General features: G+C 45.4%; 1 protein-coding gene, 1 long non-coding RNA gene and 1 pseudogene across 2 annotated transcripts; 2 read left to right on the top strand and 1 right to left on the bottom strand.

Moving 5' to 3' along the window:
* Positions 1 to 4,695: 4,695 nt before the first annotated feature.
* On the top strand, positions 4,696 to 4,787 carry LOC119626098 (small nucleolar RNA U13; annotated as a pseudogene).
* Positions 4,788 to 5,918: 1,131 nt separating this feature from the next.
* On the bottom strand, positions 5,919 to 10,916 carry CHCHD2 (coiled-coil-helix-coiled-coil-helix domain containing 2). Its single transcript, XM_007981250.3, has 4 exons — positions 10,662 to 10,916; positions 8,822 to 9,071; positions 7,192 to 7,336; positions 5,919 to 6,200 (listed from the first exon to the last, which is right to left on the bottom strand). Exons 1-4 carry the CDS (start codon positions 10,709 to 10,711, stop codon positions 6,190 to 6,192), a joined length of 456 nt encoding a protein of 151 aa, XP_007979441.1. The 5' UTR covers positions 10,712 to 10,916; the 3' UTR covers positions 5,919 to 6,189.
* Positions 10,917 to 11,007: 91 nt separating this feature from the next.
* LOC140709627 (uncharacterized) lies at positions 11,008 to 13,221 on the top strand. Its single transcript, XR_012090248.1, has 2 exons — positions 11,008 to 11,465; positions 12,616 to 13,221. It is a non-coding gene; the product is annotated as an uncharacterized lncRNA (long non-coding RNA).
* Positions 13,222 to 13,682: the final 461 nt, after the last annotated feature.

The raw sequence follows: 13,682 nt of genomic DNA, 5'->3' as shown, positions 1-13,682 counted from the left end.
CTGTAATCCCAGCACTTTGAGAGGCCGAGGTGGGTGGATCACCTGAAGTCAGGAGTTTGAGACTATCCTGGACAACATGACGAAACCATATCTCTACCAAGAATACAAAAATTAGCCAGGCATGGTAGTGAGCACCTGTAATCCCAGCTACTCAGGAGGCTGAGGCGGGAGAATCACTTAAACCTGGAAAGCAGAAGTTTCAGTGAGCCAAAGTCATGCCACTGCACTCCAGCCAGGGTGACAAAGCGAGACCCTGTCTCAAAACAAAAAACAAAAAACAAAAAACCTTCCTTTAATCTTACATCAGATGTGTGGGTTTTAAAAATTATTTATGTGTTTTATTTATTTTATTTTATTGAGATGGAGTCTTGCTTTGTGGCCTGTGCTGGAAGGCAGTGGTATGATCTCAGCTCACTGCAACCTCTGCCTCCCGGGTTCAAGCGGTTCTCCTGCCTCAGCCTCCCACGTAGCTGGGATTACAGGCGCCTGCCACCACACCCAGAAATTTTTGTATTTTTAGTACAGATGGGGTTTCGCCATGTTGGCCAGGATGGTCTTGAACTCCTGACCTCAGGTGATCCGCCCGCCTCGGCCTCCCAAAGTGCTGAGACTACAGGTGTGAGCCACCACACCCAGCCTATTTTATTTTTTGGAGATGGAGTCTCACTCTGTTGCCCAGGCTGGAGTGCAGTGGTACGATCTTGGCACACTGCAACCTCCACCTCCGGGGTTCAAATGATTCTCCTGCTTCACCCTCCCGAGTAGCTGGGATTATAGGCGCAAGCCACCAAGCCGGGCTAATTTTTGAATTTTTTTTTCTTTGGAAACAGTTTCACTCTTGTTGCCCAGGCTGGAGTGCAATGGCATGATCTCGGCTCACTGCAACCTCTGCCTTTCGGGTTCAAGCAATTCTCCTGCCTCAGTCTCCCAAGTAGCTGGGATTACAGGTATGTGCCACCACACCTGGCTAATTTTGTATATTTAGTAGAGACGGGGTTTCTCCATGTTGGTCAGGCTGGTCTTGAACTCCTGACCTCAGGTGATTTGCCTGCCTTGACCTCCCAGAGTGCTGGGATTACAGGCTTCAGCCACCACACCTGGCTGTTTTTAATTTTGTATGTATTTTTAATTTTTAAAATAGAGATGGGAGCCGGGGACGGTGGCTCACACCTGTAATCCCAGCACTTTGGGAGGCTGAGGTGGGCGGATCACCTGAGGTCAGGAGTTCGAGGCCAGCCTGGCCAACATGGTGAAACCCCATCTCTAATAAAAATACAAAAATTAGACTGGGCGTGGTGGCTCACGCCTGTAATCCCAGCACTTTGGGAGGCCAAGGCGGGCAGATCACGAGGTCAGGAGATTGAGACCATCCTGGCTAACATGGCGAAACCCCGTCTCTAATAACAATACAAAAATTAGCTGGGCGTGGCGGTGCGCACCTGTAGTCCCAGCTACTCAGGAAGCTGAGGCAGGAGAATGGTATGAATCCGGGAGGCAGAGCTGTACTCCAGCCTGGGCGACAGAGCCAGACTCCGTCTCAAAAAACAAACAAAAAACAAAAATTAGTCTGGCGTGGTGGTGGGTGCCTGTAGTCCCAGGTACTCTGGACACTGAAGCAGGAGAATCGCTTGAACCCAGGAGGCAGAGGTTGCAGTGAGCCAAGATCGTGCCACTGCACTCCAGCCTGGGTGACAGAGCAAGACTCTGTCTCAAAAAAATAAATGTTGCCCTGACAGGTCTCAAAGTTCTGGGTTCAAGCAATCCTCCCGTTTTGGTCCTCCCAAAGTGCTGGGATTACAGGCGTGAGAAACCACACTCGACCACAGACACCTAATTGATACACATTTTACAAAGCACTTCATAGTTTCACTTGGTCCACAAAACCCTGGTATTAAGCCAATTTTAGAGAGAGTGTGACTTGGTCAAGGTCGCCAAGTAGGTGAGTTGGAGAGCCTAGATTAACCGTGGATGTTGTGGTCACCAGCATTTCCTTATAATGCTGACCATCTGGCTGGCTGTGGTGGCTCACATCTGTAATCCCAGCACTTTGGGAGGCTGAGGTAGGCAGATCATGAGGTCAGGAGATCGAGACCATCCTGTCCAACATGGTGAAACCCTGTCTCTACTAAAAATACAAAAATTAACTGGGCACGGCAGCGCATGCCTGTAATGCCAACTACTCGGGAAGCTGAGGCAGGTGAATTGCTTGAACCCGGGAGGCATTGCAGTGAGCCGAGATCGCACCACTAAACTCCAGCCTGGCGACAGAGCTAGACTCCGTCTCAATAATAGTAATAATAATAATAATGCTGACCATCTATTTATTTCACTTTGGGGAAAATTTTTGTTGAATTGTTTACATACAAAAGAGCTGAAAAAGACTTTAGGGTATGAGTGCTAAGCATAAAAGCCTCCAACTTACATTGAAACACAAATTCTGCAAGGTTTAAAATACCTGGAACTCTTTAACTTACTGTTTTCTCTTTTGTTTTGCTTTTTAGACAGGTCTTGCTCTGTTGCCCAGGCTGGAGTGCAGTGGCGCAAACATGGCTCACTACAGTCTTGACCTCTTGGACTCAAGAGAGCCTCTTGCCTCAGGCTTCTGAATAGCTGGGACCACAAGCGGGTACCACCATGGCCAGCAATTGTCTTTTCTTTTTTTTTTTTGAGATGGAGTTTCGCTCTTATAGCCCAGGCTGGAGTGCAATGGCACAATCTTGGCTCACTGTAACCTCTGCCTCCCGGGTTCAAGTGATTCTCCTGCCTCAGCCTCCTGAGTAGCTGGGATTACAGGCGTGCATCACCACTCCTGGCTAATTTTTTTATTTTTTTTATTTTTTTATTTTAAGTAGAGATGGGATTTCACCATGTTGGTCAGGCTGGGCTTGAACTCCTGACCTCAGGTGATCTGCCCGCCTCGGCTTCCGAAAGTACTGGGATCACAGGCGTGAGTCACCGTGCCAGGCCTAATTTACTACTTTTTTTTTTTTTTTAAACAAGAGTCTCGCTCTAGTCACCTACGCTGGAATGCAGTAGCACGATCCTGGCTCACTGCAACCTCTGCCTCCAGGGTTCAAGCAATTCTCCTTGCCCCGGCCTCTTTGAGTAGCTGAGACTACAGGCATGTGCCACCAGGCCTGGCAAATTTATTTATTTATTTATTTATTTTGAGACAGAGTTTTGCTCTGTTGCCCAGGCTGGAGTGCAGTGGCACAATCTCGTCTCACTGCAACCTCCGCTTCCCAGGTTCAAGCAATTCCCTTGCCTCAGCCTCCCAAATAGCTGGAATTGCAGGCACCCACCACCATGCCCTGCTAATTTTTGTATTTTTAGTAGAGATGAGAGTTCACTATGTTAGCTAGGCTGGTCTCGAACTCCTGACCTCAGGTGATCCACCCTCCTCAGCCTCCCAACATGCTGGGATTACAGGCATGAGCCACCACGCCCGGCCTAATTTACCGTTAATAGACCTATTTTCTCCCTCACATTTCTAAGTTACAGATTTGACTCTTGCTGGCTTATGTTATCTTCAGGTAATTGGTTCCAAGGCTTCTATGGATAACAAAAATCCACAGATGCTCACGTCCCTTATATAAAATGCCACATTATTTGCATATAACCTATGCATATCCTGCTGTATACTTTAAATAACCTCTAGATTACTTATAATACCTAGTATAATGCAAACACGATATAAATAGTTGTTACACTGTATTGTTTAGGGAATGACAAGGAAAATAGTCTACAAGTTTCCTACAGAAATGACCCTGAATTTTTTCAAAAAAAATTATTTTGAGACAGGGTCTCACTCTGGGCTGGTGTTCCGTGGCGTGATCATAGCTCACAGCAATCTTGAACTGGGCTTTCGCGATCCCTCCACCTCAGCCTCCCTAGTGGCTGGGACTACAGGTACATGCTACTGCACCTGGCTGATTTATTTTTGTTGGAATCTCACTTTGTTGCACAGGCTTCAAATATTCTCAATCCTCGATCGGCTGAATCGATGGACGCGGAACTCAGGGAATTGGTGCACTGACTGGACAATCAATGAATGCATCACAAAATCCTTTCTGACCTTAGGGCAAAAGGGCAGTGCCCCTAAAGGATTATTCCACACCTTTCTCCTTGTAGCAATGACTCCTACCAGGGAAAGGCAAGGCCAGTCACGCTTGCATTTTGTCACTTGTTCATTTCTCTTTGATTCAATGTATTTGAATCACCACTACACCTGGACACGAGGGACAGCTGAGTATTAACACTACAGACTCACAGAAGTCCCGAGCATCCAGGAAAACGAGTAGAAGTGTCTTCTATAAACCCAGGAGGGAATATGCTGGGGGACTGGCCAGGAGTGAACTCTGCTGAGTCCCTCTTTCTGAGTCTCTTTCAGGAACTGAATGTTTAGGCACTCCAGGAACACAGTTGATAGGAGGCAAGATGCAACTGGTTAATTCCCTCAATTACCAGCATCTCACTCACCTGGCAGTGAGGTAGGGCTCTGAAACTCAGGAAAAAATCAGAAAACAGAACCTACGGAGGCCGGGTGTGGTGGCTCATGCCTATAATCCCAGCACTTTGGGAGGCCGAGGCAGGTGGATCACCTGAGGTTGAGTTCTATACCAGCCTGGTCAACATAGTGAAACTGTCTCTGCTGCTCACTTTGGGGGGGGGAAAAAAAAAAAAAAAGACCTGCTAATCCTTTTGTAGTTGATGACTGGGTTTTCACGCTCATGGATGAAGTGTGCCTCCCTCAAAACTGGTTACATTGACACATTACCCATCTGACATGAAAAAGTGGCCTACCCCAAACTGAATTCCATCCCCTTAAAGTTCTTCCCTAGCACGGAGTGGGGGATGGCAGCCTGAGTGTTTTAAGAGGAGGAGGCTACAACACCTTAGGCAGAGGAAATGCACCTTCAGGGGAACTGCACATATTAAGAATGCTTTTTTATCTTCAATCTGGGCGTCCAAGGGAGAAGGGAGAGAGAATACAGTCACCAGTTTAGTTACAGTTTATGGTTAGGGCCAGTAAAGTCCCTTCCTCATCCCTCTTTTCCACTTATCACTAGAGACAGAAACTAAGAACCATGACTCCAGGCTAAAAGCCTAAAGCAAAAGAAAACAGAAAAGGTGGTTTGCACAAGCTTGCTTGGAAACAGTAGAGGAATAGTGACATGCAGTGCTGACCTGGCCACAGGGAACCGACCCCAAATAGACCTAGCCCTGTTTCCTTTATCATTCACCTGATTAAAACAATGTAATTTTTTTTTCTTGAGACAGAGTCTTGCTCTGTCACACGGGCTGGAGTGCAGTGGCATGGTCTCGGTTCACTGCAACCTCCGCCTCCCGAGTTCAAGCGATTCTCCAGCCTCAGCCTCCCAAGTAGCTGGGATTACAGGCATCTGCCAGCACGCCTGGCTTAAAACAATATTTTAAGCAGTTTCCTACTACTGCTCAGCTTACTTAATTCCAGACCCACAGCACCTGGAACCTTTGAATTGAGGACACGTTTGTGAGTTACTCCTTATATAACCCCTCAGGGAGCTGTCAGATCTGGGAGGATGCTAATTTCTTTTTTTTTTTTTTTTTGAGACGGAGTCTCGCTCTATTGCCCAGGCTGGAGCGCAGTGGCGCGATCTTGGCTCACTGCAAGCTCCACCTCTTGGGTTCACACTATTCTCCTGCCTCAGCCTCCAGAGTAGCTGGGACTACAGGTGCCTGCCACCATGCCTGGTTAATTTCTGGTATTTTTAGTAGGGACAGGGTTTCACCGTGTTAGCCAGGATGGTCTCGATCTCCTGACCTCATGATCCCCCATCTTGGCTTCCCAAAGTGCTAGAATTACAGGTGTGAGCCACCGCGCCTGGCTGAGGATGCTAATTTCATAACCAGAGACTATAGACTAAATGAACCACATCTTGGAAGAAAATGACTTTATTCTAATTAACTCACAAAGAATAAAATGATAACAGCTAGTTTAAGGAGGTAACACATTTTGCCCAGTCCCAAATTCTACAGAGTAGGAACACACCCCCTTCCATTTCAGTTCTGAAGCAAGGAAGCTAGGAATGACAGGAGAGGTTTAACTGATGGTTACGCTTTATACCTTCACTATCAATTCTATTTTTACACTAAATTAACTTAAGGTATGAGAGCTGATTTTCCATCTCTCCAGGTTGAACTTCTTGATTAGGCCAATCCTGCAAACAGAAAAGATTAAGTTAGAAGAGTGCTGGCTTCATATACTCAACAAAACAGAACACTTCCAAATTATGAAAGCAGCGACAAAAGGCCAAGGCTATGGCCTTTTTTTTTTTTTTTTTTGATAAAAAATAGAGATGATGTCTTGCTATGTTGCCCAGGCTGGTCTCGAACTCCTAGACTCAAGCAATCCTCCCACCTTGACCTTCCAGAGTTTCCACCAAGTTTATGGTTTTGTTTGTAAGCTACTGAAGGCATCCTACGACTAACAACACACCCTAAATCTCAAGAGTTCCCCTGAGGAACTTAATTAACTCCTTTCACTCAATGAGGTACAGATACCAGGCATCAGTCTTTTCGTCTATTCCCGGATTTTGGTGACAACAGAATCTAATTTTATATCCACGGCCTTAAAGATAGGAAGTCACTCACATCCAGTAATCACAGTAAGATCTGGCATACTGATTTATACCTTCTTCTTTTTTTTCTTTTAAATTTGAGACGGAGTCTCGTACTGTTGCCCAGGCTGGAGTGCAGTGGCGGGATCTTGGCTCACTGCAACCTCTGCCTCCTGGGTTTAAGGGATTCTCCTGCCTCAGCCTCCCAGGTGTCTGGGATTACAGGTGCCTGCCACCACACCCAGCTAATTTTTGTATATTTAGTACAGACAGGGTTTTGCCATGTTGGCGAGGCTAGTCTCAAACTCCCGACATCAAGTGATCCACCCGTCTTGGCTTCCCAAAGTGCTGGGATTACAAGTGTGAGCCACTGTGCCTGGCCTATACCTTCTAAAAGAAGAAGAAAACTCAGAAAATGACTAATAAAAATGACTAGAAACCTCTGGCCCAGTTGTTAGGAGTTAATTCTAGAGAAATTTCAACAAAGTCTTGTCTAATTTATTAATTTATTAAACATAGATTCCCCTAAGTTTTACAGGATCCAGGAATTCCACTGTGAATTAAGCAGATGTAAATTGGACAAATCACCTACCGTTTGCAAGTCGGCACTGTTTCAGCACCTCATTGAAACCCTCACAGAGTTTGATGTCACCCTGGTTCTGGGCACACTCCAGAAACTGTTTGATCTCATAGAAGCAAGGCTGCTGCTGCTGTGCCGGCTGGGTTCCCTGCGGCTCCTGTGAAGGCAACACATTCAACATTGCTGAGAAAGAAAATCATACATATGCCTAGACAATGAAGAGTATCCATCCTCTTTGAGGTTAACGGAAAATGGAACTAGCACCAGACGCAAATTAAAGTTTCCATCTTTTAACATGGAAAGTGAAAACATTTATTTTTTTAATTTTTTTTGAGACGGAGTCTGGCTCTGTCGCCCAGGCTGGAGTGCAGTGGCGCCATCTTGGCTCACTGCAAGCTCCGCCTCCCGGGTTCACGCCATTCTCCTGCCTCAGCCTCCCAAGTAGTTGGGACTACAGGCGCCTGCCACCTCGCCCGGCTAGTTTTTTGTATTTTTTAGTAGAGACGGGGTTTCACCGTGTTAGCCAGGATGGTCTTGATCTCGTGACCTCGTGATCCGCCCGTCTCGGCCTCCCAAAGTGCTGGGATTACAGGCTTGAGCCACCGCGCCCGGCCGGAAAGTGAAAACATTTAAATCTTCATTTACTTAAAAAATATTTTAGGCTGAATGTGGTGGCTCACACCTGTAATTCCAACACTTTGGGAGGCGAGGCCGAGGAGGGTGAATCACTTGAGGTCACGAGTTCGAGACCAGCCTGGCCCATATGGTGAAACCCCGTCTCAACTAAAAATACAAAAATGTAATCCAGCTACTCGGGAGCCTGAGGCAGGAGAATCGCTTGAACCCGGGAGGTGGAGCCTGGGTGACAGAGCACAACTCCACCTCCAAAAAAGAAAAAATTAAATAAATATTTTTAGTAAAGACAGGGTCACGCTATGTTGCCTAACCTGGTCTCAAACTTCTGGGCTCAAGCAATCCCCTCACTTCAGCCTCCCAATGTGCTGGGATTATAGGCATAAGTCTCTGTGCCCAGTCAAAAGTGAAAATATTTAAAAGCAGAGAGCCAACAGCTTTAACAAAATTCCAATTATAACCAGAAAGATTCATAAAGATGCAAATAAACAAGAATTGTTATCTTGTGAAGCTTCAGGGAGGAAAAATGGCAGTATTATAGAAAAATGGATGGAGCAGTTTCAAGCACACCAGAAATACAAGAGTATATACACCTATGCTCATTAGACTAGAAAACCCATACACATCAGAAAGATGGGTAATGGCAAATATCAGGTAAAAGAGCACAGAACTACGCAAGATTTTTGATTCGTTAACTAAGATCAAGACAGGGTTAGTAAGAAGTGTCTCTGGGATGAAATATTCAAAGGGAAAAGTGGTTGTTTTTACAGTGAGTCAAGTGGACTGTTACAAGTCTACTCCTTGGGAAGTAGTACAATTTGTATAGTACTTGTTGGTGCTGGCCTAAGGCAATAACTCAATGACCAAATGTGGCTTTAAAACCCATTGTCTATTAACAGCACAGTGGGTTCTAAAATCAAAGACAAGTCCTACACATAAGGAACTTACAAACATCTGGGTTTTCTCATAAAATCCACCCATGGAAGGGAAATGCTGCCTAAATTCCCACCTGGTAAGTGATGTCAGGGCTCGCAGGCTCAGCATTACTTCCTCCACTGAAGCCCCCAGTAATGGCATGACCCAGTGTGTGTCCCACAGCAGAGCCCACAGCCACGCCAGCTGCAGTGGTTGCCATCTGGGCCATCAGACCTGGCTGCCGGGGTGCAGCAGCAGAAGAGCCAACTGCAGATGGGGGTGCCGCTGCTGGTGGCTGAGCGACAGGTGCCGGCCTGGGTGCAGCTCTCATCTGAGGTGCCCGGCTATGAAAGAAAAGAACAAAACATATCAAATTCCCAATTCCAACCAGTTTTGGAAATTGTCAACTTAACTTACATATTAAAATGGACCTCAAGATTTTCATTTCAAATTATTTACATCATTTTATCTCTTCAATTTTTTTTTTTTTTGGAGACAGAGCTTCGCTCTTGTTGCCCAGGCTGGAGTGCAATGGCGCAATCTCAGCTCACTGCAACCTCTGCCTCCCAGACTCAAGCGATTCTCTTGCCTCAGCCTTCCAAGTAGCTGGGATACGGGCACCCGCCACCACGTCCAGCTAATTTTTTGTATTTTTAGTGGAGATGGAGTTTTACCATGTTAGCCAGGCTGGTCTCAAACTCCTGACCTCAAGTGATCCACCTGCCTGGGCCTCCCAAAGTGTTGGGATTGCAGGCATGAGCCACCACCCCCGGCCACTTTAATCTTTTCTTATAACAGTAATAGCCTAGGACAAACTAGTTTTTCCTGCTTTTTTGCAACCATTTCCATGTATTCACATAGCCCACAGTATCTTTAAAGACATATCCAATATTTCATAAGAAATATAGACTATTAAAAGTTAGAAAGATTCTTACAGAATTCATTCATTCAAGTATTAGGTTAACTACAAGGTGCTGGTAACAAAACTGTGAACAATAGACAAAAATCTCTGCATTCATGGAGTTTACATTTTATTGAGGGATCAAATAACTAAAAACAGGCTAGGGAGTGGTGGCTCTTGTCTGTAATCCCAGTGATTAGGGAAGTGGAGGCGAAAGGATCATTTGAGGCCAGGACTTTGAGACCAGCCAGAGCCACATAATGAGACCCTGTCTCTACTAAAATATAAAATAGAATAAAGTCGCCAGGTGTGGTGCACAGGTGGCGCACGCCTGTAGTTCCAGCTACTCTGGAGGCTGAGGTGAGAGAATAGCTTGAGCCCAGGAAGTCAAGGCTGCAGTTAGCCATGATTACGTCACTCACTACAGCCTGAGTTACAGAGTTAGCCTCTGACTCAAAATATAAATAAATATTCTAATTAAGACCTAAAGATGGTCAAATGGGGAAATAATCTAGTCCAATTCCTTCATTTTACACATTAGAAAACAAGACTGGCGAAAGTGACTCGTCTGAACTATTATACCAAAAGCAACTTCAACTATTCCTCATCTGTTCAACGTTCAGATGCTTTCAACAATTTTGAGACCCCCTTCTTAAATAACAAAAGACTAATTATGTCCTGCATGTATTTAAAAATTTTCATATGTATCACGCTCCCTCTGACCATTTCCGGATCATTTCCTTGGGTGTTCTTCTCCCCCAAATCAGGCTAGGTCAAAGGTTATGCCTTCCTAGCACCTGGCCATAACGTTATGCCTTTCCCGTTGTTTGGATAAGAAGCTTTTTCTGTAAGTGAATTCCCTCCCCACACTCCCCTAACACACGTTTTACGCTCCATCTACCCCCGCCTGGCCGAGGCGAGCCCACGCCGCAGCCGGCCTTCGTTCGCCCCCGCCCGTGGCCTCCCTCTACGTCATTGCCCCAGTAGGGTCCTGACGGCCACGCTTTGGTCTCAAACCCCGCGATGGTCTCACCTGGCCGGAGGGGCCATGCGGGAGGTGCGGCTTCGGCTTCCACGCGGCATCCTAGCTACTCGACGGCTCGGCCTCTGGACCTGTAACGACCAGCGAAGAGCTAAGCGACTTCTGAGAAGACCGGAAGACGGGAGGCGGAGCTGGCCTTAATGCGCAGCCAACCAGCACACAGGCAGAGGACTTCCGTTCTCCGGCGTCTCCGCGGCCTGAAGGTCACTGGAAGAGGAGGACGTCACGGGGACGCCTCGTCCTTCGCGACTGACGTCATGAACTTGGCGCCAAGATCTTTAAAACCTGGAAGTTCCTGTGGTTGGTCCGCAAACCTTGTCCTCCGGTCCTCGCATCAGACTGCTTAGCATTTTGCTTCCTAGCGCAGCTGAACCATCGCTGCTTCCTTCAAACATTTGTATTAAATCCAACGTTAAGAGTGCCTCACATCTCTGGCTGGATTGCCAGGGGACCTTGGGCAGATTGCTTAGCCTTTGTGAGCATTCAGTTATAAGGGCAAATATTTTTGGAGGCACAATGTGGACGCGTAGTATGAACTGAATGAAAGAAATCGTTTTCGCCAAGAATCGAGAGTTGAGTTAGTTCTATTTGGTATTTCTTGTCTGTGGATCCAGTCAGCAAAAGTTAAATTCAGGCAGCAATAATGTTTTACATTTATGTATTCTATTTATTTTCAGTTCCTTTTCGTATGTATTACAGAATTGGCGTCCAGAATTGGGATAGTAACCATACACTGGTAAATTCAAAAATTTACTGAGTGGCTAGCTAGGTTCTGGAGATACTTCACCAAATCAGGTAAGATTCTACCTTCACGAAGTTAAGTTTCACGGAGGGGAGACACAAACACCTATGTAAATCAGGTGGTGGTGACATGAAAAGCGAGGTTATGCAAGGTGGGGGTCATTTGAATCGACTCCTTGAAGAGGTGGGGGGAAGCAAGCCATGTGTTTATGAAGGATAAGAACATTACAGGAAGAGAGAACAGCAATTGTAAAGGCCCCAAGGATCTGTGCTTTAGTGATACTTGGTGTGAAATGCTTTTTTTCTTTTTTTTTTTTTTGAAATGTAGTCTCACTCTGTCTCCCAGGCTGGAGTGCAGTGGCGCGTTCTCCACTCACTGCAGCCTCCGCCTCCCGGATTCAAGCGATTCTGCCTCAGCCTTCCGAGTAGTTGGAATTACAGGCGCACGTCAACACCCCTGACTAATTTTTTATTTTAGTGGAAACGGGGTTTCACCATGTTGGTCAGGCTGGTCTCGAACTCTTGACCTCAGGTGATCCACCCACCTCGGCCTCCAAGTGCTAGGATTACAGGCATGAGCCACCAGGCCCAGCCTGAAATGCTTTCAACAGTTACATTAAGCATCGCTAAAGTAAGGGGAAATTTGACTAGTGGCATTTCATAATGGGCTCATGAGAAAGTCCCTTGCAGTTGGCAGTGAGGTTTATTGAGGAGAGGAAGCAGAGATGGAACCCCCATTTCTGCTTGATGTCAATCAGAAATTTCTCCCTTTCACCAGAGGAAGTGGAGTTTTAAAACAGCCTTCCCACGTCCCAGCAACAGCAGAATGTACTTGAAACTAAAGGGTGAATAATGTGGGAGCTAAGCTATGAAGATGCAAAGGCAAAAGAATGATATAATGGGCTCTGGGGATTTGGAGGGATGTGCTAGGGGGATAAGGGATAAAAGACTACACTATTCAGTATGGTGTACACTGCTCAGGTGATGGGTGTATCAAAACCTCAGAAATCACCACTAAATAACTTTTCTATGTAACCAAACACCACCTGTTCCCCCAAAACTATTGAAATAAAAAAATTAAAAGATCGAATCAAAAAAGGGCAAATAATACAAAAACCTTTGTAAAAAACAAAGCTTTATTATTACATAACTTCTTAAAGGAATGAATGCTTTACAAATAATATGACTTTTTACTTGCTTTTAGATAATTCATAAGCAGAGATGAAGAAAATGAGTCTTATATAGGATACATCCTGGCACAAGAAGAGTTTAGAGTGAGGAGAACTTTGGACAATTCAAGACAGAAAGGAATCCAGACCAGAAGAGACAACATTTTACTCAAACGTGGCTAAGTCATTCATTCCTGAATTGAAAGAATATTAGATGTTCATACAAGGTTATTTTGTGTTGGTAAGGGATTGGAGAAAACCCAAATTCCTGCCAATAGAAAATTGGTTAAAAAAATAATGGCAGGCCGGGTGCGGTGGCTCACACCTGTAATCCTAGCTCTTTGGGAGGCCGAGGCAGGCGGATCACGAGGTCAACAGATCAAGACCATCCTGGCTAACACGGTGAAACCTGTCTCTAGTAAAAATACAAAAATTAACCGGGCGCGGGGGCACGTGCCTGTAGTCCCAGCTACTTGGGAGGCTGAGGCAGGAAAATGGCATGATCCTGGGAGGCAGAGGTTGCAGTGAGCCAAGATTGCACCACTGCACTCCAGCCTGGGTGACAGAGCGAGACTCCGTCTCAAAAAAAAAAAAAAAAAAAAAAAGGCATATTCACATAATTGGCAACTATAAAAAAAGAATGAGGAATCTTCTCTGTATATTAATATGAAATGATTTCCAAAATAAACTACAAGTGATAAAAAAGGGACAGAATTGAGTACAGTGTGCTATTATTTGTGTAAAACAGAACAAAAAGATCATATTGTATATGCATGAAATATCTGAAGTTGATAACACTGGTTGCCTTTAGGCAGTGGGACTGGGTGTCTGTGGTGGGGGCAGGGGCATTCAGTAGCTTTTGGATTTTGAAGCAGTTAATGTATTCTATCCAAAAAACAAATTAAGAAAAAGTTAATTAAAACAAAGAACAAAAAACTCAGAATTGAAAATACCAGAATTCTGCTACATATCATTTATAATTTGCTGAGACAGATGTATGAAGTTCACTCTGTTTTTTTGAGATGGAGTTCCGCTCTTGTTGCCCAGGTGCGATCTTGGCTTGCTACAACCTCCGCCTCACAGGTTCAAGCAATTCTGCCTC

This window comes from Chlorocebus sabaeus, chromosome 21 (assembly GCF_047675955.1).
Source record: "Chlorocebus sabaeus isolate Y175 chromosome 21, mChlSab1.0.hap1, whole genome shotgun sequence".
NCBI lineage: Eukaryota > Metazoa > Chordata > Mammalia > Primates > Cercopithecidae > Chlorocebus > Chlorocebus sabaeus.
This window is presented reverse-complemented; position numbering and strand designations above follow the sequence as displayed.

Bases quoted from the DNA above. Each gene is read 5' to 3' on its own strand.
- CHCHD2 (XM_007981250.3), bottom strand. From the start codon at position 10,711: ATGCCGCGTGGAAGCCGAAGCCGCACCTCCCGCATGGCCCCTCCGGCC. The intron at 9,072-10,661 runs GTGAGACCATCG...TTTCTTTCATAG, and splicing joins CGCATGGCCCCTCCGGCCAG to CCGGGCACCTCAGATGAGAG. The intron at 7,337-8,821 runs GTGGGAATTTAG...TTGCCTTCACAG, and splicing joins GCCCTGACATCACTTACCAG to GAGCCGCAGGGAACCCAGCC.